The following is a 26,340-nucleotide window of genomic DNA, read 5'->3' on the forward strand; positions in this document are numbered from 1 at the left end:
GTTTTCTTATAACTCCCACCTCCATGGTTTGCTCCACTGATTCATCCATCACTCCCACATATGAACCCCTTCCCTCCCATCCAGCCACTCTCCATGGTAACCTACCAATTCAACCCCTTCCCTACCATCCAGCCATTCTTCATGGTAACCTGTCCATGCTTTTCCTTTCTCCCCTGTTGATGAAGAATTATAAATCCCCTCCATTTCCCTCTTGAAATGATGCCCTTTTACAAGCAGCTTCTGTGAATTCCAAGGCAAGATCAAGGACACCAAAAAATTACTAAAGAACACCACCCAGAGCCCAGCCAACATCTGGATGGTTCTTTGTTCTTTCGAAGTCAGTGTGAAAAAGCAATGCAAATACTACTCCTCTACCAGTTCCTCAGTTCACTGCCCAATTTAAAAGTTTGGCGGTCTTTGAACATGAAGTTGTTCAGTCCTGTAGAGTAGAAACTGAGGGACATGACTATGCTGGATTGGAGCATCTTTCTCAGCTGGCTATTTACCCACATCAGTAATCTGCTACTACTGTCCTTGTACTGATAGCAACAGGAACCTCTTCTACTAAGTAGATAGTTGCTTGTACTTAGTACAATGTTCTTGGCCTACATTCTTTTTTTTTCTTTTCTTTTTTTTCAGAGCTGGGGACCAAACCTAGGGCCTTGCGCTTACTAGGCAAGCGCTCTACCACTGAGCTAAATCCCCAACCCCTTGGCCTACATTCTTATCCTTCACATTTTCCCAATGTTCTAGAACCTTCTCCCAGAACATGGATGTCTCTCTTCCCATCAGTGATGCCACCTCTGGCCTTCCTGTTCTACTTCCCTGCCCCCTTCCTTTTCCCAATTCTTTGTGACATCCCCTCTACTTGCAGGGTGGCACCATTTTAAAGAGAAATCCATTGCTTTACCATCAAGTGGAGGACTATATTTCTGGGCTGTGTGTCCTGATGATTCCTGCTTCTGGTGGGCTCCCTGAAGGTTCCTGATATGCCTATTTGCCTTTTATACTGTATGGGCTCAGGTCCCAAACTCATGGGATTATTGGGAAGATTATAGGAACCAGTGTAGGTTGAACACATGACCCAGACTTTGCCATACATCTGTAACAAAAAGGAGATTCCCTCAGCTCCTTACCTTCCTTTTGATTCCTTCTGACCATTGACTCTTCTTAGACACGATCACTTCATTATGACTTGCCAGTGCCTTCTATATGGTTCTTGGAGTAAACTATTGTAAATCAGTACTGAGTGAAGGGCACCATAACTATACATAGGGTTCTGCTGTGAGAGCATTCCAGGTCCTTGTTGACCACCTTAGTGAGGGGGATTCCCAGTGCTGTGTACTCCATACTTTTGCTAAAGGAGTGCACAAATTATTTGGGGAAAATGATAAGAGGCTAAACTATAAAGCTGAAGATCCGGGGTTGGGGATTTAGCTCAGTGGTAGGCGCTTGCCTAGTAAGCGCAAGGCCCTGGTTCAGTCCCCAGCTCCAAAAAAAAAAAAAAAAAAAAAAAAAAAAAAAGAAAGAAAAGAAAGCTGAAGATCCTCACTAGCAGACATAGTGGGTTCTTCCATATGTCATGTGCCCTTCAGACGAAGTATCTGGGTATGCGGTTGTACTCTGGGGCTAGTCCAACCTTACACCCATATGGCCCATGAGCTGTTTCCATGGTGAGCATCAGATCTGGCTGTCTCAACTTCATTTTCCAAAGGTATGATAAGCTTCACAGAGATAAACAGAGTCAAGGTATTGCAAGGGAGGGCTTCAAGAACCTCTCTAAGGTACCTGTCATAGCCCATTCCTGTCCCAGAAACTTTCTATCCACAGTCTTGTTAGAGCTGCGGTGTAGCCCTGATGGTTTGGAGCTCACTGAAGAATGCATATCTTGTCTTACAGGAGATGCAACCCAAACATCTCCCTACCATAGGTGTCTAGCATGGAGCAGGTATCTGATTTGGTGCTTGATATATTTTGATATATTTAGTGAACAGTTACAATTTCAGTCATCTCCCAGAAGCCTTTGCTAAGAGGATACTAAATAAAACTCTATTATGACTTCTTAAGTGTTTGTGACCATCTTTCAAGGCCCTTTATAAAAATTTTTTCTCTACTCACCCAACTTACTTTCCTCCCATTTGATCTGTACCCCAACACCAGGCCATCCCTCACTGAGTTACCACATCTGAGACATGCAGTGCATGTTTTCATGTCTCCTGCCTCCACTCTGTGCTTCTCTGAGATATTTTCTGTGTCTCTTTGCCTTCTTAGCAAAACCCCATTTTCCATCTAGTCAGTGCAAACTCAACCATCATTGTGTAAAACTCCAAACCCTCCTCAAAGCCATCCAATCCAGTGCTGCCTCTGCCTTGAGAACCCCATTGAGGGCAGTAGACGAGCTCAGTATGGCTTGTTGAATGCATGAATGCCCAGCCAACAGGAGCACTGCCCCTGGAGCCAAAGATAAGCACATCTACCCCATTCAGATATTTGTTTAATGATTTGCTTCCACTGGAGCATGACCATGTTGGGCGGACTCTGTGCCTCCTAAACATGGTGCTCAGCACTGAGCTCACCACATGCCAAGTTCTGGGTAAACACCTGCCTGGTGAACTCCAGAATGAAGAGAGTGCAGAGGGGATGTGGATCAGAGAAGCAGCAATATTTTCAGCATTTTGAGGTCATGTCTATCAGTAAAGTAATAGTTCTTGGGCTTCTGAGGCAAGTTTCTAGAGAAGAATGTGATGATATATGGTCCTGAAATGGAGAGATCAGAAACAAACAAACAAACAAAAATCAATGGTTTTCAAGGCCTAACCAAAACAATGCTGGCAGTGTGCTAGCTACAAGGGTCGTGGACATCTGAGGGCAGCTCCTCCCTCCTCCCCCCAAATCCAGCCTTGGATTTAACAGTTCATTTCTGCCACTGAGAACATGGGCTCTGGCTTTTTGGCAGCTTACAAAGGAGACTGCAGGGCCTGAAGGTGGGTAGTAAACCCACATCTCTGTGGATAGAGCCTAGGAAGAAGCCAATGTTAAAGGTTCATTGGGATGTTTGCAAGTGTGTCTCTTTAGCCTAAATTCACAATGGAAAACAGCAAACATCAAAAAGGCAAAAATAGGTTCTTTCCTAATAGACAAATCCCAGCAGTTAGTGAATTACAGGAACCAGCTATGTGTCTACTGCCTTACACACACATACCATTCAAGTCTGGATTTAAGCCTCTTTCAATCCCCTCCAGCCTCGTCAGAATTCAGACTATGGTAGAAAAGGTTTGTATTGAGCAGTGTTGACCCTTTTTCCTTTCTGACTCCAGGCTTGCTCATTGTCATAATTGAGGCTGGGCTTCCTCATTCTGGAAGAGGATGGAAGGGAAGCTCAGAAATGCCTGTTGAATGCATGGATGTCCTGCTAACAAGAATACTGTCTCCAGAACTACAGTGTACCATATCTACCACACCCCTTGAAAAATATCCACCTTGGAAGAGTAGACACTAGCATTGGACTTGGATTTAGATCAATGGACTTTAAACAGGACTCCCTCATTGTCACTGTGGCATTTCATATCTGTAAAGTGGGGCGTAGTAAGTCATTCCTCCCTTGCAGGTCAATGTGAAGGTTTAATGAACTGAGTTGTATGAAATGGCTTAGATTGTGTCTGGTAAATATGTACAATGCTCCTAAATGTGCCCAACCCCACAGCTATGATGGAAAAATGCTGAAGGGATTCAGTTGTATAATCTACAATGACCATGAACTTCTGATCCTCCTGCCTCAACCTCTCCAGTGTTGGGGTTTGCAAAACCCTTCAGGGCCTGGAAGGGATGGCATGTCCTGGTTTCCCATCCCTGGAATAAAGCCAGTGGGGCATGGGGCTACACAAGTATTGATGGTTACTGGGTATGATGCCTGTGTGTGTGTGTGTGTGTGTGTGTGTGTGTGTGTGTGTGTGTGTGTATTACTTCATGTTCCTCCCCCTTCCTGAAATATTCTCCCCGAAATGTTTATCAGAAAGTGTCCTCTCTGCCAAGGTTAATGATTCCATGATAATCAAAGATAGTAGGAGTCTAGAAGGCAATGTCCTTAGCAAAATGGTAAACCATATGACCTTCAGGATAGTCCTTAAGGCTGTGAGAAAGAACTCTGAAAACATGAGTTCAAGAGTGTATAAGTTCTCAACTATGCAAAATATATGGATGCAATATGAATTATATGAGGGGCTTCACAGACCTAAAAGAACAAAGGCAGCTATACTGAGAGCCAGCTTGTCAGAAAGATACAAAGGCCAACGGATTCAAAGGCAGGTGGATTCCTGAGTTCATGGTCAGCCTGGTATAGAGGGAATTTATGACTATGAATGGTGGGAGTCTTGATCTCAAAGTCAGATCCCACTCAGTTGGATTATTGTCTGTGCTTACAAAGGCAGGCAAATTTCTGAATTTATTTGTAATATTAAGAAAAATATGCTTACTATTTTTTCATAGGAGTTAAGAGGCTAAGATCAAAAATGCTGATTGGTGGGATAATCAAGAGGGAATCTGGGGGGTGCGATTGAATTAATATGTAAATAAAAGACTGGGCTTTGGGCTTTGGGCTGTGAGAACTGAACTGTCTGGTGATCTCTAGGGAAAGCTGCCTTGAGCAGAACACAAGACCGTCAGCTTGTATTCCATGAATTCACTTTGAGTTGTTTATTTCACTACTTCCAAACACCCCTTCTTTAGGACCCCTAACCAAGCCAAGGCTGGTCCTTGGCAGGGGTTGTAGATGCACATTACAGTGCCTGGTTTATCCAGTGCTGGAGGCTGAACCCAGGACTTCACACATGTTTGGCAAGCACACTACCAATTGAGCTATATCTCCAACCCCAGTTTATGTTGTTACTTTAGCTCCTCCATGAAAGCAAAGTATGGAAAGGTACTAACAGGCCAACAGAGACTTCTAGGAGGAAAGACAGTAAGTCCTCTCTGCCCTGCCTTCTGATATTGGAGCTCTATACTTTGCCATTCACTAATTGTTCAAGTAGAAAAGAATCACAGTGTGTGGAGACTCAGTCTTTCTTTCTTTAAAATGTAACTTTTTACATTTTACATGGCAGGATGCCATGAGGGTTGGATGGGATACTATGAGATAAATCTGGTGGGCCCAAGCACAGAGAATGTTATAGGAAAACTCTGTTAATTAAGGTCAATGTCTATCATTGTCTGGATAGCCTTCTGGCAGAGTTGTGAAGAAAATGGATTTGAGGGTAGAATATAGTAAGTAGATGACCTTGAGGAGCAGCAGTGGCATTCTCTCTTGGGCAAGGGTAGGAGGAGAGGGTGGCCCTGGGAACATTTTGCAGGTTGGATTTCCCAGATAATGCAGGGGTGGCAATGACTCCCAGCTTGGGTGTCCTCCTTTAAAAAAGATGACAAAGCAAGAGTTGCAAATAAGGAGCAGAGAGCAGCACTGCTGGAACACACAGCATGCCCCCATGGCTCCTGGTGTTCTGTGCTGAGCGAGGTGTAAACTCTGTCCTTCTAATTGCACAGATGAGGAACCCATGACTCTAGCAGACTTGTTTGCACCAGTCCACACAGCTAGGAAGTGGCAAAGCTGAGAAGGAAATCAACTTGACATCTTTTCAGGAAGAAAGAAAAACAGGAGGCAGCTTGAGGACCTTCTGGGTTCTGCCCTGTCATCCACCCCTTCACATGGAGCCTTCTCCTTGAGAATAGATTGTCTGAAGGTGCCCTATGAACTGAGGAAAGGGGTGTCCCACTTTCCCATCTGATGAGCTGTGCCTGCTGTAGAGTGTAAATCTGTGTGATACCTGCAAGTCCTTGGGACTCATAAATCAGCCAGATAGAAGCAGCTGGGCATGTGGCCTGAGTAGTGTTAATTTGCAGAAGGGAAGATCTGACTTTCAGCGAGGGAGAGCCTAAGTGTAGATCCCTGCTGGTAACTCCAGAGCTTGTGGCCAGAGGTGTATCCTCACTGGTTTTGTGGAACAAGCCTTACTGGTCCCTCCCTCCTGTGCATCTGGACCATGCTATGTAAAGCCTTGGATCCTTCACTTGTCTTCATTCCAAGGTGGCACTGACCTCTGAGCCCTGTGTACCAGGCTTGCATCACTTGTCTGGTGCTGTGGCACTGAGATTATCCAGGTACCTCTCTGGGCTCTGAACACTATTTCATCTGAGGTATCAATAAATCAAGAGGAGAAAGATTAATTTTCAATCATGGTTTCAGAGGTTCAGGACAATGGCTAATTGATTCTTGTGTATCCACACCTGTGGGGAGGCTAGAAGGGAACATGTGATAGAGCAGAGGGGCTTGCCTCAGGCAGCCATGGAGTAAGGAGAAGGAGAGGAGTGGCAGGGAGATCTATGGGAGGAGGAAGAAGAGGAGGTAAAAGAAGACTATGTTGACTACAAGGAAGACGATGACTATGAAGAGGAGGAGGAGCCCAGGATCCCGATTTCCTTTTCAAAGGCATACTCTCAATGACATTTTCCCTAACTAGGCCTCATACTCACCACCTCCTCTTAACTCACTAAGTAGTGAATTTGTAAATGGATTAATATATTCACGAAGTCAGAACCCAAATTATCAAACCACTTCTAAACACTGTTGCATGGAAAGTCAGGTCTTCAACACATGCTCCCTGGGGGTTTATTTAAGATCCACACCATACACAACTATACTATGGATGTTAGTAGTGCTGAATGAATCTTTTGTAAAGCAAGTTTAGGACAGTACTGAGCCCATGGAGGTAAATATAGGAACTTTACCCATGAACACCACTCTCCGCATGGTGGGAATGCATCTTATTTCAGATGTCCTGTGCGTCGTGATGGAATGATGGACAGAAGACTATAAGAATGGATCTAAAGCAATGAGTACAGTGTCCATCACATGGTGAGCGGGGGACTGCACCCTCCCTGCTCTGGTTATAACTTCTGGGTTCCAGTGCTGGAGCTGACTCACTGTGCAAGCCCATAGATCCTACACAGTGCATCCCCTTCTGCAAGCACAGTTTCCGCTGTTTGAGAATAGTGGCATCAGGCTGGGGACTTGAAATAACATGTGCTGGGGAGGAGTAGGGGAGACTTTACAGCACAGGCATTGATAGGCATTAGAGATGGAGAGGGGAGGAGAGGAGGAGGAGGGCAGGGGAGGAGGAGTGAGGATGGGGTTTGATTAGAGCTCAGCATATGTCTGACTACTAGAGGAAAGTTTCCGTGTCCTCTGTCACAGTCACCTTCAAAAATCAATTTCAGTCACTTTGTAGTGTGTGACACAGTGCATTGGGGACAAACAAGCTACCTTGTAACAGAACAGAGAGGATGAATGGGACTGAAGCCTGGCTTTGGAGACAATTTTGAAGTGCATATTTTTTGATGGACTTGGGTGTTCCTGGTGTCAAACCATGACATCACGGAGTAGAATGAGAAAAAAAAATGGGGCTCTTTAGTGGTAACTCTGGGGTTTCTTCTAACACTTGGTCAGACTAAATTGGTGCTTGCCCCAAGAAGATTGTGTTGGTGTGCCTGGTCCCCATGGTCATGTTTTATAGCCTTAACACTTTCCCAAATCTTTGCTGAACTCTGCCAGCTCAGACCGCAAGTAAGGGGACTATTTAAGACCATTTGAAATCTCCCTCAGCTCCAGCCGACTTTGAAGAAGTGCAGCTCTTAATGTAGCTGGACCAGTGTCGGGGGCAGAAGAATGACCCAAGGAAGACATTGGAAACCTGCCAGGCAGTTGACTTGAAAGCTTGTCTGGTATGATCTCACAGAGAGAGCTAAACATGCATCAAACTGGTCTGTTCTGGAATCCATGATGCTCTGCCCAGGTTACCTTACCCATCAGTATGGCTCCCCGAGTCCAGATTCTTCATGGAGGATGTGATGTGTATCATCTTCTTTCACCTGTCTTTGGCTCCTCAGTGCATGTGACAGTCATGCCGTCCTCATATAGACTCTCCGTTTAAAGTGTATTGACATAGGATTTGTGTTCCAATGTCCCTAAATCGATTTAGAGAATGGCCAGTTAATGTTCTGACATGAGGAAGAACAGCTGCTGCTCACTCTTACAGGAATCAAGCAATACGTGCTGCGTTTTTCGTCTTTACATCAACACCATCAGTGGCTGGCTATTGTTCACACTGACCAGTGGAGGTGAGGCAGAGGGTCAGGTAACACGATGATCCAGGCTGGGCTTGCAGGGACAGTCTTGAGGTCAGCAGGAGGAGTGACCAGAGGGAAACATGACAGTGGTCTGTGTAGAGGACAGCTGGGGAACTGTTCTCCAAATATTTGGAAGCTGGAGGACAACCCCAGTGTCTCTCACTGGCCTGGACAGGATCTTTCCTAGTGAGCTAGGCTGGCTGGGTACTGAGCTGGAGGGATCCACCTGTCTCCATCCCCGACATGCTGGGACTACAAGTACATAAAACTATGATAGGCTTTCTACGTGGCTCTGGGGATCGAATTCAGGTCTTCGTGTTTTCAAGGCAAGTACTTTATCAAGTGAATCACCTCTCCAGATGTCACTCACTAGGTGACTAAGCCGACTTCTTAGTGTTTGCCTCCTGTGCCAGAGAAAGAATGAGGAAGTTCTCTGAAATCCTCATGTGAAACTCATGCCATGGTTTTACAGTGTCCCGTCCAATGGTATGGGAAGCTATGCCTTTAAGAAATGATAAGGGCCTGGAGAGGCTGCTCAGTGGTTACAGGCACTTGTTGCTCTCACAGAGGATGCGGGTTTGGTTCCCAGCATCCACATGGCAGCTAACAACTGTCTGTAACTCTAATTCTAGGGGATTTTCTGCCCTCTTCTGGCTGCTCTGGGTACTACATGCAGGTAGTGCACAAGGTTATGTGCAGGCCAGACACATTTTTCAAAATGACAAGCATGCAGACCCTTCCCTTGTAAGTGAGATTAAATCCCTTATCAAAGAGGCTTCAGAGCATTTATCCCATCAACTTGGCTTTGTGCTGTGTAGGAATAACACAAGTTTCCCCTTCTACCCTTCCTAGATGCTTGTGAATTGATCTTAGACAGTCTAGCCTGCTGAAATGTGAGGGGAGGGGTCTCTGCTTAATGACCCAGAATGTATATTTGTTAGAGCCAGACTCTAGGAAGGACTTGGACAACAACTCTACTCCTATGACCTAATTACCTCCCCTTCCCCCAACTTCTGAGTCCATCACGTTGGAGATTAGGATTTTAATGTGCATCGAGTAGAGCCCAGATATTGAGTCCACATAGACTATTTTGCTCACAGCCACAACAATTGGGAAGTGTGTGAAAGTGAAGTTGGAAGAATGAACAAATGGATGAGTAACCTCTCCCTCCGCTCCTGCTTCCCACCTGACCCTCAGCACACAGGGGAACACTGAAACACAAAGAAGAGGTATCGATCTACCTCTCCTTCCTTGGCAAGGCTAGCCGAATCCCTCAGAAAAAACAGTTGTGCCTCTGCCTTCTGAAGAGCATAGAGACCCATGAACACCAACTTCCCAATATTTTGGTTTCCTTCACACTAAAACCCATGGTGTCCAGTTAAGCATTTAAACCAGATTAATAGTTGTGGGGGCCTCGGCTCTTGTCTACCTGTGGGCCATCACACTGGAATACCACAATGAGGACCATGAAGGGAAAGAGCTCTGTGCAGCCAGGATGCTGGATTCCCCACTTCTCGTCACTGACTCAGTCTGAGGGGGCTCTTGGGGGACACTCTGTGTGGGTCCATGGAGCACGGCCTGTGCCCTCTCAGGGTGTCATCTGCACAGCTTACAGAAGTTTCCCAGGTGTCAGCAGAGCAGGACAGCAGGAGAGGGCTGGAAACACCACACACAGGAGGATGCTTGGCCCCATGCAGGACATAAATTGTTTCTCTGTCAGCACTGGCTGTGGACAGCTCCTACACTTGCTCTCAGTTTGCAAAATGCCACAAAGAGTAGACCCCCTGCCTCCTGGCTTCCGCATACACCATTAAGTGCAAAGTATAGCTTTTCCACTCTGCAGTTTCACCCCATCCTGCCCTTCTATGATATTTTATTAAACATTATTATATTGCTTTTTTTAAAAACATACTTTTTCAGTGAGGCCTATGATGCAGGCATGTAATCCCAACTATTTGGGAGGCAGAGGCAGGGGGAATCATCGATTGAAGGCCACCATGGATAATTTAGTGAGACTCCCCCCCCCCCCCCCTCTCTCTCTCTCTCTCTCTCTATATATATATATATATATATATATATATATATATATATATATATATATTTGTAGTTGTAAAAGGTCTTGGGCTCAATCTCCAGTGCAGATGCCCCAAACAAGTAAACAACTCAAATTTGTCCTGTAGCTTACATAGGGGAAACATTAAAAATAATACATCCTTCAGGTTAGAACTCAAAAATCAAAGTCTTGGGTTAGATAGAGGAGTGATATGTATGATGTGTCATTGTATTTATTCCCAAGCTTTCGAGTAGCTGCAGCCAAGGCTGCTGTGGTCAGTTATGTGCTCCTGTTTAGTTAAAAGAGGAAAGAAACCATTTTTCTATTTTGCAGCAAGTTCTGAGAAATGTTCTAAATATATAAAATATTTAACAAGATATATACTATAAGCTATATATAATGCATAACATATAACTCACAGGCAACATGTTGGAAAACAGTCTCCCCAAAAACATGTAAGTAGCTAGGAGGGATCTCACACTTTAACAACTGACAGAGGGTGAAGGGAAACATGAGTGTTGAATTGGGTGAAAATGCTTGACAAAGACTGGCCAGAATCATGCAGACCATTTTAAGCGTTTCAATTCCCCTTTCCTCTCCTACCCTGTGCCCTTCCTCTCCTCTCTCTCCTGCTGCTTACTCCTCCCCCCTCTTTTCCAACCTCCTTCCTCCCTTTCTGCATTAGCAGTCACCGGCACATGTTTGAATCTGAGCACGTTTGGAGTCCAGTTGACTGTGGGCAGATTCGCCTTCATCTGGCTCCCTGGTGACAGAGGCTATAAAGGAACTACATCCCTGAGCAAAACCAAATATGTCACACTGTGTCTTCCCAGCTGACCCTTCTGTGTCTGATACCATTTCTGAGCCTGTTTTAGTCTCATCCTACTCTACATCAGAATAGTTCACACACTGGCTTCAAACATCAAATGATAGTTGGCATAGAATCCTGCAGTCAGATATGAATCTCCGGGTAGCTTGTCATCTAGCTGGTGTCTGCTCTGGACAGGTCATGGATTCATCTGGCTAAGTAGTGACCTTAGCATCACTTCCTTAGGGCCAGAGGATCTCCGATAATGGCTCTGCTTCTTTGTCACTCAACCTTGGCGGGGCTAGCTTTAGCTTCCAGGTAGCCAGAAAAGAAAGGCTGGTTCTTCAGGTCCCCTGAGGTATACAAGGGAGGGCACGATGTCAATGTGGGGGTAGAATTCCTAGGGGGAGCCTTTGGTAGCATCCACAGCATGTCTTTGTCAGTATGTGTACTAGCTAAGGTATCTACATTGAGTACATGCAGATTCTGTATTTCTTGATTCAATATGGAATACAGACCTGCCCTCGTCCTCTGATAGATTTTCTCCTGGTAATATTAGTTGGCTCAAAATGAGTTCTGCTCAGCAGACTGTGAGGAATCCCAGGCACTTGCTTCCCATGCTGTGGAAGCATAATGATCACTGTGTCCTCCCAGGATGAGAATCCCATCGTGGAGGTAGAGAAACAGCATGGTACACTCTAAGCCAGGCCCAGTGACAGTGGGGAACAGTCCCCTTGTTCCCACAGCACAGTGACTGTCATTGATCCCCCAAAGACATGATCCAGGCAGAGAGAGTCCATCTGAAGTCTTGGCCACTAGGGCTCCTCTGGTTGGCTAAGAGGAACAATGGAGGAAGCTGGGCAGGAGGTGGCTGCTAAGCCAATGAGAAGCCTGGTTCGTCAGTTACTTTTCTCACTGCTCTGGTCAAATACCTGACAAGAAGTAATTTAAGGAAAGGGAGGTTGTTTCGGCTCATGGCTTCGCAAGTTACAGTCTGTGGGAGTCCTAGTCTGGACCATGTGAGGTGGGAAGCAGAGTGGACTACAGATCCACCCCTTAGTGATCCACTTCCTCTAGCTAGTTCCTGCCTCCCAAATGTTCCGTCACCTCCAAGTGTTGTTCAGTGTAGTCCGTTGAGTGACCTGGGGAGAGGAGGAGTCCCAGTGTGATCCAGGGTTTTCAGGTCAGAAATGTGATGCACACTGGTATCCCAGTCACAGACTGGAAAAGAGAGCATTCTAGGCATAGCTGAAGGGTGTGTAAGTGACCCTTGTGATATTGCCACCTCTCCAGCAGGAAGGAGAGGGATGAATCGGCACTTAAAGGATGTGGTGTGGCCCTAGGTAACATTCTTATCTGAGACATATGGCAGGGACAATGCAAACAGCAAGTTCCTGCCCAGCCAGGACAAGGCTCTACTACCTGGAGGCTTCGGAGTTGGAACAGATCGGAGCCAGAAGCCCTCCTTCACCAACAGGACAGCACCAAGTGGATAGAGGCAGGCGAAGGTGGCTTGATGCTATTGTGCCCCAAATGGTCCCAGAACAGTGCTGGGACACATACAGCAGCTCCCACTAGCTGAGGACTAAGGGTCCAAACACATGAGGGAACAGTTGTATTATATTCCAAATTTTGATGGCCCTGGGTGGTCAAGTCCATAGACCAAGCACAAACCCAACTCCAATACTCACATGCTGTATAATGCTGGGAAGTTGATGAATTCTCTCCGCCCCTGTTACCTTGCTGTGATGATGGATGAGACGGAGTATGTGAGTGCTTGATGAGTGTATGATGCTGGGGCTCAATGCTTCTTCCTGTGTGCCCTCAAAGCTGAGCTATGCTGGCCACCACCGGAGGCCAGAGAAGGCCTGGAGATGGGGTGGAGTGTTCTCGCCTCCTGAGAAGGGGTGATATTTCACCTTAGCACTGTGGATGTTTTGCTTGCTTCTGCTCTTTGTTCTCACTTGGCTAAAGAGGCATTTTCTCACCAACAGAGGAGCTCAAAGAAAAGCTGACTGAATATGTGGACAAAGTGAACGGGCAGAAACCAGGCTTCATCAAAGTTGTGCGGCACAGCAAGCAGGAAGGCCTCATCCGCTCCAGGGTCAGCGGCTGGAGGGCAGCCACAGCCCCTGTGGTGGCACTGTTCGATGCCCATGTGGAGTTCAATGTGGGCTGGTGAGTGCCTTAGGGACGAGGAGTGGTCCCAGTGTGATCTGGTGTGATCCAGTGTGATCCAGTGGGCTTAACTCTGGGAATCTTAGTTATTAGGTGGGGGAAGAGGAGAGAGAGTCATGAGCACAGCTGAGGTATGGGTATGTGAGTGAGCCAAACCTTGCAATAGGATTGGGCCTCGTGTAGGGCAAAGGGTCAGAGGTCAGCACGTGAAGGGTACATCAGATCATGAAGACAAGTATACACAAAGGGCAAAGCAAAGAGATGACTCAGTGGTTAACAACACTGGCTGGTCTTGCAAGGGACCCATGTTCAATTCCCAGCACCCCAAGGTAGTTCCCACCCATCTATAACTCCAGTTCCAGTGGATCCTTTCCCCACACACATGTTGTGCATATACATACATACATACAGGCCAAACATTCATAAATAAAATTATTATTATTATTATTATTATTATCATCATCATCATCATCATCATCATCATCATCATCATCATCATCATCATTAAATCAGAGAGGCAGAGAGTTCCTGTCCAGCTGAGCACAGGGATCTGTCGTCTGCAGGCAGTAAGATTGCAGTAGATACAAGACAGATGCCTCACCTCACCTCACAGTGAGGGCAAGAACAAATGGGCAGTGGTGGGTATAGGTGGCTTCCTGGACCCTCAGATGCCCTCAGAACCTCCATTCTGGCAAAATTAAGACAATGAGTCTTCCTTTCTCAAGTCAGCTCATTTAGGTGCCAGATGGGGTAAGAGAAGTAACCAGACGCTTCTGTAGCTGATTCCCAACCCTCAGAGGGCACCGGATGCTGCCGTCCCTGCAGGGCTAGGATGCTGTGGTGGTACTCACTGTGCACGGCTCTGTGACGCGGGAGCACAGATGCTCAGGTTAACTGAATAGTTGAAATACGTAGTCGTCTTTTGCCCTCTTTTCTGTGTGCTCAGTAGCGTGAGTGTCTCTACTCCCCTTCATACCTCCATGGGGGCAGCCTCCACCTGAGGGGAGCAGGGCAGCAAGGCAGCAAGGAGTGTCAGAGCCCACAGGCAGTCTGGGTGGGGTGGCAGCACCACAGCCTCGAACTAAGGCTGAGGCACAGTCATTATGTTATCTTTGAAGTCCCTGTGTGCTATTTGTGGCCATTTAAAAAGCATTTCCACTGGATTTATGGCCAGCTGAGGAGAGGGACACTTACTATTTCAAGCTGATTTGAATAAACAATTATGAACAGAATATATTATTAATGAGAAACTTATCATTCCTGTTGGCAAACACATTATTCTCCCACTACCCAGAGGGGCCTGCCAGTCCACGGAGAAAGCCTGGATCCCCCACCGCTCATGAAACAGAGGAGAATATACCTTTGCCACCTGCCTCTTCCTTTCTTCTTCTTCTTTTATTTATTTTTTTAATCTTGAGTTTTGTCATGTAGGTAAAGAAAGGGAACTCATAGGGGCTGGGTGAGAACCTCTCAGTTCAGCTCTGGATGTGCTGAAGGGGCCACTGAGCTTCATGCCAACCTTGAAGTCCTTAGCTTAGGGGATGTCAACTCCTGGGGATGCAGAACACCATTCTCTCCGTCTTTGGGGAGCAGGAATTTCTTCCTCTTGCTGCTGGGAGATAACGCGCCCACCTTGGCAGTGGAAATTGATCTTTCTCCTTCCTGCTCAGGGCGGAACCAGTCCTCACCCGAATCAAGGAAAACCGGAAACGGATCATCTCACCATCTTTTGATAACATCAAATATGACAACTTTGAGATAGAAGAATACCCACTGGCTGCCCAAGGCTTTGACTGGGAGCTGTGGTGCCGCTACCTGAACCCACCCAAGGCCTGGTGGAAGCTGGAGAACTCCACAGCCCCAATCAGGTATGGCGCCCTTCCTCTTGGTCTCTCTGCCAAAGCCTTCAAGCAAGGACTTCCCTCCCTGCCTGAGCCCGATGTGGCAGCACAGGGAGCGGGGAGTACACAAGAGTTACAATGTGATCTTTAGACTCTGCTCACAAACTCTCATGGTCTCTTTTCAAAGAACCACGGGAGCGATTGGAACTCCAAAGTCTCAAAGGCACTTATTGTTAAAAACCAGACCCATTTTTTATTTTCTTTAGGGTTGTGTGTGCTTGTCTGCATGCATGGCTGTGTGCATGTGTGTGCCATGAGTTTAGGTACCTGAGGAGGAAGGCATCAGATGCTCTGGGACTAGAGTTATAGATTGTTCGTTATGAGTCAGCTGACGTGAGTGGTGGGAACTGAACTCAGGTCATTATGAAGAACAGGAAGCACCCTTAACAATGGGGACATCTATTACCCCACAATTACTTCGTGTCACATGTACAGCTGCAGGTATAAAGTACTCAATGCTAGAGATTCAGGGTGAGCAGGATTTGACCTCCAAGCACTCCAAGCCCGGAATGCATCAAGGATGAAGCACAGGTACAGGTTGAATAGTTCCACCGAGAAGAGGAAGCATTTGAGCTTCAGGGGTGAGGAGAAGAAGGCTAGGTTGAGAGTGACATATGTGACAGTTGAGTCGCAGGGAAGGATGAGAGAGATCACATGGAGAGGTGTGAGCTGGGCAGCTCTTGCTATGAGACCAAGCCAAACCACAGGACAGATGTACCTGGATGGTGTTTGGGTTTTAGCCTATAGAACTCAGGCACAAATGGCCTCCAACTGCATTTTAAAAACATGAAACTCGTTCTGCCTTTGATGCTGTCTTCCTAGACCCCTGAATGACTTCCCTCTGATACCTTAGGACTCCTGTAGTACTCAGCCCTGCCAGCCTTATTTCTGTGTATTGATGACTGGGCAGACATCTAGTTCCCACCGTTAAACAGATAAATGGCACCAGAAGGTGACTTAGGGGGCCACCTTGGAATAAGAACTCAGTCTTACTTTGTACTGCAAGAGAGAAAAAGATTATGAAAAATTTCATTCAAAGAATCAATATCACAAATGTTATTACTGGAAGAAGAATTTCATACAGGAAACAGAATGGAAGAAAACCCTCCTGTGGTTTCTTTTGTGACTTTCTCAGTCTGTCTTATGTTGCCATAACGAAATACCAGAGTATGGATAATTTATAAAGAATGATATTTATTTAACTCACTGTATTAGAGGCTGAAGATCTGAGCCTGAGTGGCCCCACCTGGCCAGCCTGTGAAGGTTTTTAGTATATTCACAAGGTAGATGACATCATATGGCAAGAGCAAAGAGGAAAAAGCCACACATGGACAGCCCACATATGTAAAATGGGCTCGCTTTCAGGTGTTTCTAACCTGTGACCCTGGGATGTGTGCATCCTAGGACAGGCAGATATAACTGACACCCAATATAGTTGTAGTTGACAGAATCATATCACAATGTGAAAGGATGACATTAAGATCAAGAATTAATTTGATCCCCTCAGAACTACACTTATTCACTGTCATGCATTTCATTTGTTCTTTGAGAAATTTATATATGCATATAATGTCTTTTCATCAGATCCACCCTTCACCCCCAGCTTCCCCCAGACACCACACACAATCTTCCTTCAAGCTTCATGTCTTTATTTTCTTACTCACTGAATCCAATTATTACTAACGATGTGTACTTGAGTGTGGGGCTATCTGCTGAGTAAGGAGAACCCTATTGAGAGCTGCACCCCTTATAAAAACTGACTCTCCCCTGGCCAACACCCATCAATTGACAATAGCTCCTCATGTGGGCGGGCCTTCGTAAGCCCCTCCTCCATCCATGGTGACTTGATCTTGTGTGCAGGTCTTGTGCAAGCAGCCACAGATGAAGGCTGTACCTTCAGGGATCACTTTCATGGTTCATTACTGCATTACTCCCACATGAGTGTGGCTGCCCTGGAATCCACTCACCTTCAAAGGTTCACCTCTTAGAGACCTCCTACCTCTCAATGCCAAACAGGAACCTTTAGAGGGGACAAAGACAAAGCATATCCAAACCACTGCAGCTATTTACATCATTGTGTGTATTAATTTGTTGGGAGTCTTCTGTGTGCGGGGCCCTTAGATATACATGGTCTTAGATATACAGGGTCATATTATAACCTGGTGTCGACTCATTGTGAAACACAATGAGACCAAGACTGTGACAGGAGAATGGTCCTACTGAAGGCTGAATCAGTTGGGCCAGGTTCTACTAGGATCATCGGGACTCCAACCCCTTGCTCAGTTACTGTTGAGATGAGTTCACAGTGTGTGGTGCATTCCTGCTTTAGTCTGCCCAGTGCCATCAGAGGGAAATTAATCTCCATGCTGTAGGGGTTCTTGCAGATCTTAGCTGTCTCTATTCTGCTCACCCCCAAACATAGCAGGCTGGTCTTAATTGGCAGAGCTGTACCCTAGGCCTCTGCTAGAGGATACCATACTGACCATTTATTCGCTATCACACCACAATTAGTATCAGGAATGTAGATTACAGAAATAAGATTCTGGAAGCTTTGGGGTCATTTCTGGTTTTCTCCCTAGAGAATGACAAGCTTCATAGAGACAGATTTTATACAAATGCACTGTAAGCACAGCAGAGCTTCATTCTCTGGAGCTGTTTTACTGATTTGCCCACACATGTTACTATACATAGAGTCTCTGTTGTAGTGTGAAATGCCATTTTTAAGATTTTTGTTCAATGGGTCCCCAAGGTGGCTGACTGACCCACTCAAGAAAATCCACATGAGAAATTTCTCTCAAATCTACTACTAGTCAAAGAAAAAAAACCAAGAAATCAATCAGTTCATTTCTCCCTGAGAACTGTGAATTTTGTTTCTAAGAATCTGTATGTTCCCTTTCATTCAGCTCAACAGGAAGCTCAGAGCCAATATCTGGGCTCACTTTAAGAGCTGTGATGGAGAGCTAGGGAGATGGCTCAATGATTAGGAGTTCTTGCTTTTCTTCAAGAGGACTCACATTTCCTAACATCCATGTCGGAGTCACCTGTAACTTAAGGTCTAGGGGATCTGATGCCCTCTTCTGGTCTCCACAGGCACCTGTACTCGTTTGGCAAATTCTCTCTCTCTCTCTCTCTCTCTCTCTCTCTCTCTCTCTCTCTCTCTCCCTCTCTGTCTCTCCCTCTGTCTCTCTCTGTCTCTGTCTCTCTCTCTGTCTCTGTCTCTCTCTGTCTCTGTCTCTGTCTCTCTCTGTCTCTGTCTCTCTCTGTCTCTGTCTCTGTCTCTCTCTGTCTCTGTCTCTGTCTCTCTCTCTCTACACAGAGAGAGAGAGAGAGAGAGAGAAATCCTTTTAAAGAACTATGAGAGAGCGCCTCAGCCTACACTTGCTTTCTCATTGCCTCCAAACTATTGTAACCTTTAGATCTTTCTAGATGCTATTTATATTTTCAGCAGATTTTAGTTTTTTCATAAGCTGTGTCTAATCCTTTTGGGGATTGAGGGGAGCTGTTTATCCTAATTCTGCCTAATACAGCATCTAGTTATTAAGTCACAGACACCCCGAGGTGTCTGTAATCACTTGAACAACTGCTCTGGATTTTGTGCCTTCCCTAACTGGGTCTGGAAGTGAGAGGAAGGACCTTTCCCATTTGTCCTATGACTGCAGTTCTGATATCCCCAACACATTCAATATTCAGAAGTTTGGAAGAAAAGGTGAAGACCCAGCCCTGCTTGCCAATGCTTTCAAACCGTCTTTATTTGGAGAGGTGAATCTCTGAGTTCCTTCACTGCACAAATGCTTTTCAAGAGTTGGTCATGTCCAGAGCCTTTGAGCCCTTTACCTCAGTCCACAGGATGTTACCACACAACTGATGTTGTAGTTATCAATGTTTCTGGGTCATAGGCCTTGTTGATGGAATGGCCAGCACAATTCACTCAGGCATGGTGTGAGGCATGTTGGGGAAAATGCTTTCAGAAAACTCCTTTTACTGGGATTGAACCCAGGGCTTTTGGCTGGCTAGTCAAGTACTCTACCACTTAGCTACATCAACAGACAGTGAAGCTGCCTGCAGAAGGACATGGAATTTTGTGCTGGGAAACAATTCCAGTGACAGATATCTGGGGCCGAGCTCAGTCAGGGTCTCAGATTGGAGCTGTACTGCAGTATTGTAGGTGTGAGCATTCGGGGAATGAGCGGGACTCACTAGTGAAGTGCTTCACAGAGAATTGCTACCATCAGGGGAGTGAGCAGGAACAGTGGGGGCTGCGTCTGCAGTGTTTGTCATCTGATAGCCTTCCAAGCTGTCAGGCCAGGCTGAAGGATTTGGTGAAGGAGAGGAAGGGAGAAACCCTTAGGGGTGAGAAAACTATCAATTACATGCAAAGGGACCCATCTAGTTGGAACTAGAAACCTACCCAGGTGCAGAAAGGGCTGTTTTCTTAGGGAATGCTGATGCAGGAGGATGCTCAGGCACACAGGCACCCTGGAGTCACAACACCAGACTGTATTCTAAATGACTTTACTTCCACAGATTGTAGGGGTATGCATATTTGTGTTCTTAGAGCAGACTGACACCCTTCTTTAATGGAGAACACCAAAGACAGACATCAGAGGTGAGCATGTAGGAATGACAGTGCTCTGGCTGTTTGTCTTGAGAAGTCCTTAACTTCTCTGAGCCTCTGAACCAGAATCATGGGCATCTGTAACATCCAATCAGCCATGATCTTTGCCCAATTCACTACATCTCTTTCCATATTCCTCTGTATCCTCACCACCTTTCCTGGAAATGGGTGATGTCTCATGCCCCCACCTCCTCTAATCAGCTACCCTATAGTGTCCCCTCATGTCATCCAGAATGACTTGGAACTCTATGTAGCTAATGATTCTGAACTTACTATTCTCCTGCCTCTGAGTGCTGGGATTGCAGGCATATGCTCCCAGGTCTAGATTATACAACGGTGGGGATAAAACCCAGGGAGGGTCTTATGTATGCTGGACAGCACCCCACTAACTGAACTAGATCCCAGCTTGCCTGAGTATTTCTTATAAAAAAAATTCATAACACTGTTCTGCTTGAAATTTGTCACAGACAAGCCTTTACCTATAAATGAAATCTATACATTCTTTTTCTATGCTATTCAAAGTCCTCAACAACCTGGCTGTCACTCAACTTTCTAAGTGAATAGAGGTTGACATGTAGAGCCCCCAGTGGAGATAATGGGAAAGCCCAACCTGAAGCAGTCTAACCATGTGACTCAAAGTCCAAAGTCCAAAGATGCAATCTACATCAAAGTGAATGGTACCACCTCCCCTTACTAATACACCAGCAAGCATAATGGGGAGCAATGGCAAGTCCCAGAGCAAGAGCTGTCTTCCCACTGTCTCAACTTGCTTGGGGTGGATAACTGAAAGTGAATCTAGGAGGCTACCCAGAAAACGAGGCCCTACTGTGTCTGGCAGCAAAGGTGGGAACCTTGGGATTGCAAGTTCTTTCTCCTCGGATGACTCTCAGACCAGCCTCTGCTCACAGCCGGCCATCTCTCCCACCCTGCAGGAGCCCCGCCCTCATTGGCTGTTTCATTGTGGACCGGCAGTACTTCGAGGAGATTGGCCTGCTGGACGAAGGCATGGAGGTCTATGGAGGGGAGAATGTGGAGCTTGGGATCAGGGTGAGTGAGATTTCTCACACAGGGCTGAGCTCAGCTCCTATGAGGGTAAGTGAATCAGTCTAGGGGTGTAGTGTTGACAGGCCCCTAGTTCACAATATGAAGGGGAATAAGAGTTGAGACTCACGTACTCACTGAACATCTAGTTCCAAGCCCTGGTGCATGCACATAGCTGGAGCCAAGAAGACTCAAAGCATTCTCTCTTGAATTTTCAGGAAATAGAGGCCTTCAGAGTTTGCTGGACTAGAGAATCAGATTCCCAGCTTAGCACTTCTGTTTAGACTGAACAGATCTGTTGGGGTGAGCAACAGAAGACACCAAGGGGCAGCTGGATGAGAAAAACCACCAGAGTCACTTCCCCATTGCTATCTACTCTACTGAGGTCCATAGAACATTTCCAAAGATGGTTAAAGAGGTCTAACAAGAAATGAATAAAACCCTGGAGTGTGAATAGCAGAACACAGCCAAATTCACTTCATATTGCTTTCTGACCCCACCTAGTGCTACCCAGACCCACAGGCCATCCTGGTCCCCAATGCTGAGGGCTCTCTGTAGTTATCAACCAATAGTGCGACTCTGTAAGAGGTGCCATTTTCTTACCCCCCAAAGAACATTCACTGGGCTTTCGGGCTCTTATTTCTTGGCCTATGACAGAGAAACTTAGAATGATCCACCAGGACGGTACATAGGTGCCCTGGCATTAGGTAGAAGTATGGAGGTGGCTTTAATGAAGGGTTATCTGTATCCAGGAAGCACCCTGTCAAACCCATGGCTTCAGCCTTGGTGAGTCCCCACAATGGTTCCAACTGTCTCTAATACCCCATCACCCATACCCCACAGATTTGCCAGCTTTTTAGAGGGACCTTGTACCACCTGGTGTCTTATTCTTGACAGATTTTTCTGTCTTACAAGCAGTCATTCATACCTTATGCAGACCTCCTCCAAAATCCAGTCCTCCAGACTGCACCTTTGCCATGGTACCTGCATCTGGTGTCCCCAGGTCCAGTCCAGGCCTTCAGTTTCCACTCAAGAACCTACCCTCCTCTCATCATTACCCTCCTCTGTTTCCCACTCTACAGAATAAGTAGCTGGGCCTGGGACAACCCTTTCCTTAACTGTGCAAGAGAGACCAGACAGTGAGCATCCCATAATGCCCAAAGAACCCAACGGCGTTCCAGGGCCCGGCTCATCCCCGGTCTTAACAGTAGGCTTTGCGAACTGGCTGAAGGAACAGCCTGTCTGAGGCTGGGTTTGGAAAATACCTCAGACACCTGTATTCACTGGCTCTCCAAGCAATCGCTTTGGAGGCAGTGGGAATGCACAGGCGGACGGGAAGCTAATGTATTCATAGAGGACAGCGCCTGCATAATCACCCTCATTTCTCCAGCTCTCCCTCGGCTGGTCATTTATTCACCACCCGCCGGCTTCCTCACCATCTCATTTCAGCACTGCTCCTGGATAAATGCTTGCCCCCAAACACAATCTGTTTCACCAGAAGCAGCTGTCAGGAATCGGCCGAGCGGGCAGCACCGCCTCCGGTCACTTGTGTTCTCTGGGTAAAAATGTCCAGAAATGGGGAAAGGAATTAGATTTGTGAACTCTGCTTCCAACATATGTGTGAGTCAATCACACGGTGGTGGTGATGTCTGGCTCTCCTTCCTTAAATTATAAAGCTATTTTGGAGTGTGGGCTGGGGTGAGGCTCTCAGATATGTGTTAAAATATCTTCGGGTAGTTTCGTGTTCAGGGTTTCAAATACAGTATAAAATATTGCCAGACTTTGTTTTCTATCTCTCGCCTCCCACTGGACGGAGATGAAGCATCATTGATGGCAAAGGAAAAGGCGGCTTTTAAAACAGGGCACAGCCTCCATAAGCTGGCGGAACTAAGTACACGGGGAGGGACAGTTCATTTGTATTCTGGTTCTTCCTTGAGGGGGTGCGGAATCTCTGATCATTTTCCATCTTCCTGTGTGTGGTTATCGCTACCTATCTTTCTTTTGTGTTTTACGAGCTAATATCTCCGTGCCTCAGTTTCCTCCCTGAGAAAATAGTATTTCTTATCACCCCTCAGGATTGCATGTCAAACTAAAAGACATTGCTTATCATATCTCCCTACTCGGCAGCAACTTGTGCAAAGCCCTTATCTGTTTTGTAACATGCAAATAGAATTTTTGCACATATTGACTACCTGAGGTATGTCTGGGATCTTTCTAGTCATTTTTTCCTCCATGTTCCCTGCATATATGCATGTGTGATGTGCATGAGTTTATTTTTGTATGTGTGTCAGTGTGTATACACATCTGGGTTTCTACCTGTGGCAGTCCCCCAAGGTTGATGTCTGGGATCATCCTCAAACTCTCTTCCACTGTATTCAATGAGCAGGGTCTCTCAGTCAAACCCAGCATACACATATGGCTAACCTTGCCAGCCGGCTTGCTCTGGGGATCTAGTCTAAACCTTCTGAGGGTAGCAATACAGGCAGCCCGCCACTGGTCTGGGTGTCTCTGGTCTTCACACTTGCTCAGTAAGCACTTTACCAGATGAGCCCTCTTCCCAACCCTTGGAAATTTTAAAAATGTCATCCAACCACAGAATAGCCTAAAATAGACCTTCTATGGTATTTCCCCTTTATCAGTTGAAGAAACTGAAATTATGAACTTGTATAGGTACCAACATCATGCAATTTGTAAAACACAGAGAAAAGACTCAAGTCCGGGTCTTTATGGCTCCATAGATAACACCACAGTGATCAAGCCCAGGACCCGAGTCCTTCGAGACACCTCCCCCAAGAAATACCACAATGTTTGTGCTTTCTTTCTCCTTTAGACTCAGCCTTGCCTGTTGAATCTCCCTTTAAAGCCTTGATAATCTCATTTTACACTCAATTCTCCTAAGCTCCCACCCCTGGCTTCAGAATCTATATGGCAATGAGGAAAGGGTGAGACTCGCTAGGGTAGGAAGTAAGAAATAAGAGCTGACATAATCAGAAGACTGAAAATTTGTATACTTCATGGCTCAGGGAGTTCCAGGACATAAGAATGTATTCCAGAGATGGAAAGAACATAAAAAAAAAAAAAAAACAGTTAGAAACTGTTATTGGCCCAATCGAATCGCTCTTCCCCCCCAAAATGTCCAGAAATCCTCATTCTTTCCCTGGAAACGTGAGCTTATGTGGAAATAGTCTTCACGGGTATAAGCAGGGTATAAGGAAGCCACACTGGGTCAGGGTGTATACTGATCTAATGTGTCTGCTGTCTTTATAAGAAGAAACTTTGGACAAAGATGAACATGAAAAAAATACAGCTATGTAAAGCTAGAAGCAGAGGTTGGAGTTGTGATGCCACAAGCCAAGGAATACTTAAGGCTTGAAGAGGTAAGAGACCCTTCTCTAGAGGCTCTGAAAGGAAAGCCCTTTGTCACACCTCCACTGGGGCTTCTAGCACCCAGAACTCTGCATTCATTTTTGTCCGTTTGGCAATCTCCCATAGTAGTTTGTTAGAAAGCCAAGAAAACTAATAGAGACAAAAACTTCAGATCGGCACATTATCTGGGAAACCTGGTGACATTTAAACTCCCTTCATCTTGGCCCTGTGCAATGGGCTTGATTTGCCTCCTGTGGAGCTGGGGTCTCAAAGGGCTGTTTTCTCAATATAAAGCATAACTCACCTCTGGAAAACAAGCCATTTAAATCAGGCTACAAACTTCACACAGCTAGAGGTCCATGGTACGTGAGGTGACAGATTTTAAAACATCATAGAAATAAGAGAAAATGCATGCATGAAGATGAAATACTGCAAAATCAATAGACAAATTATATCTAAAGAGTCTTCAGAGCAGCGAATCAAATACAGGATGGAAAATATGTTGTACAATGATCTATTTATCCAGTGTGTGTGCGTGTGTGTGCGTGTGTGTCTGTCTGTCTGTCTGTCAGAGAGAGAGAGAGACAGACAGAGAGAGAGAGACAGACAGAGAGAGAGAGAGAGAGAGAGAGAGAGAGAGAGAGAGAGAGAGAGAACTGTTCCATATTTAGGTGGTGTGTCTGCACCTGTGCCAGTGCATGGAGGATGTCAGATGTACTTTTCTATTGCTCTCTTCATTATTCTCTTGAGATCGAGCACCTCTGTAGCTTGCCTGTTGACCAACAAGTCCCAGTGATCCTCCTGTCTCTGTGCTTCCCACCAACAGATCGGAGGTTACAGATGTATGTATGGCCAGCCCAGCCTTTTGTGCAGGTGCTGAGATATGAACTTGGGTCTTCAGACTTGTGTAACAAGTGCACTGAACCATCCCTCCAGCACATAAGAATTCATATTTTAGTCAAAATATATTAAAATATAAATGAGAAGACTTTGCAAATCATTTGTTCATTTTTGTCATGGCAACTGAATTTCTGAGAAAAACAATGTGAAGGAGGAGAGGTTCCGTGTTGGCTCATGATTTCAGAGGTCTCAGTCTAAAGTTACTTGACTCCATTAATCCTGGTCCTGGGGTGCGGCACAACATCATGCCACTGAATATTTTTGTTGCTGTGACAACAAGCAACATGATGGAGGAAGGATTTATTACAGCAAATGGATGCATGGGATGCATTGAATCATGAGGGAAACGTCATAGCTGCAGGAGCTTGACACAGCTGGGCACATTGTGTGCATTGTCTGGAAGCAGAGAGCGATGGCTGTGGTGCTCAGCCTGCTTTCATTTTTGCGCTGTCCAGGACCCCAGTACATGGAGTGATGCTGTCTACCTGGAGGGTGTCTTCACCCCTGTTAACCCAATCTAGATAATCCCTCATTGGCTTGCCCAGGATGTTGTCTCTTTGGTGGTTCTAGGGTCTGTTAGGTTGACAATCAATATTAATCATCACAGCTTCTTAACTCCCAGTGTCCAGCAAGTAAAGAAGGGAAGAAAGACCCAGGAGCAGTGGACAAGACAAGCATTCAAAGGCACAGCTTCCGTGGCTCACATCGTCCAACAAGTCCCCACCTCCTCCTGGCCCAGTTTAGCTATGAGCTCAACCGTGAATTCATCTACTGGTGGTTTAGTGCCCTTATCAGTAGTGGCGCCAATCCATCAATATATGAGCCTTTGGGGACATTTTACATCTAAACTGTAACATTTGGTTTGACTAGGACAAATTTTCTAATGTGAAAAATATAAAATGAAGCTAAGTAGATGGGACAGACAAATATATGAACATTATTAAGATAATAAAACCAACAAACTATACAGTATATATAAAGGAATCATTCAAAATCAGCCCAGAAAGAAAAACAAAAGGATATGGGGAGAAATTAGTAAACTAGAGAGACTATACTCTCTTACAGTTCCAAGTGGAGATGGCAAAAGGAGAGGATTAGGCAAAAGCAATTATTTTAGCAAATAATGTCTGACTAATATGCCAATTCAATCTGTCCAAAATCAGATAGGTATGAAAATATACATTATGTATGTGTGTATGTATGTGTGTATGTATATGTGTATGTATATGTGTATGTCTGTATGTATGTGAGTATGTGTGTATATGTATGTGTGTATGTGTATGTATGTATGTGTATGTATTAT

The 26,340-nt window shown here is 45.7% G+C and overlaps 1 protein-coding gene across 1 annotated transcript in view; it reads left to right on the plus strand.

The window, feature by feature from the left end:
- Nucleotides 1–26,340, plus strand: part of Galnt18 (polypeptide N-acetylgalactosaminyltransferase 18) — a 303,455-nt gene that overhangs the window by 205,985 nt on the left and 71,130 nt on the right. The window contains exons 4-6 of the mRNA XM_032892898.1: nt 13,031–13,214; nt 14,885–15,082; nt 20,663–20,777. Coding sequence (XP_032748789.1) covers nt 13,031–13,214; nt 14,885–15,082; nt 20,663–20,777 — 497 coding nt within the window. The remainder of the gene's footprint in view (nt 1–13,030; nt 13,215–14,884; nt 15,083–20,662; nt 20,778–26,340) is intronic.

This window comes from Rattus rattus, chromosome 2 (assembly GCF_011064425.1).
Source record: "Rattus rattus isolate New Zealand chromosome 2, Rrattus_CSIRO_v1, whole genome shotgun sequence".
In the NCBI taxonomy this organism is placed as follows: domain Eukaryota; kingdom Metazoa; phylum Chordata; class Mammalia; order Rodentia; family Muridae; genus Rattus; species Rattus rattus.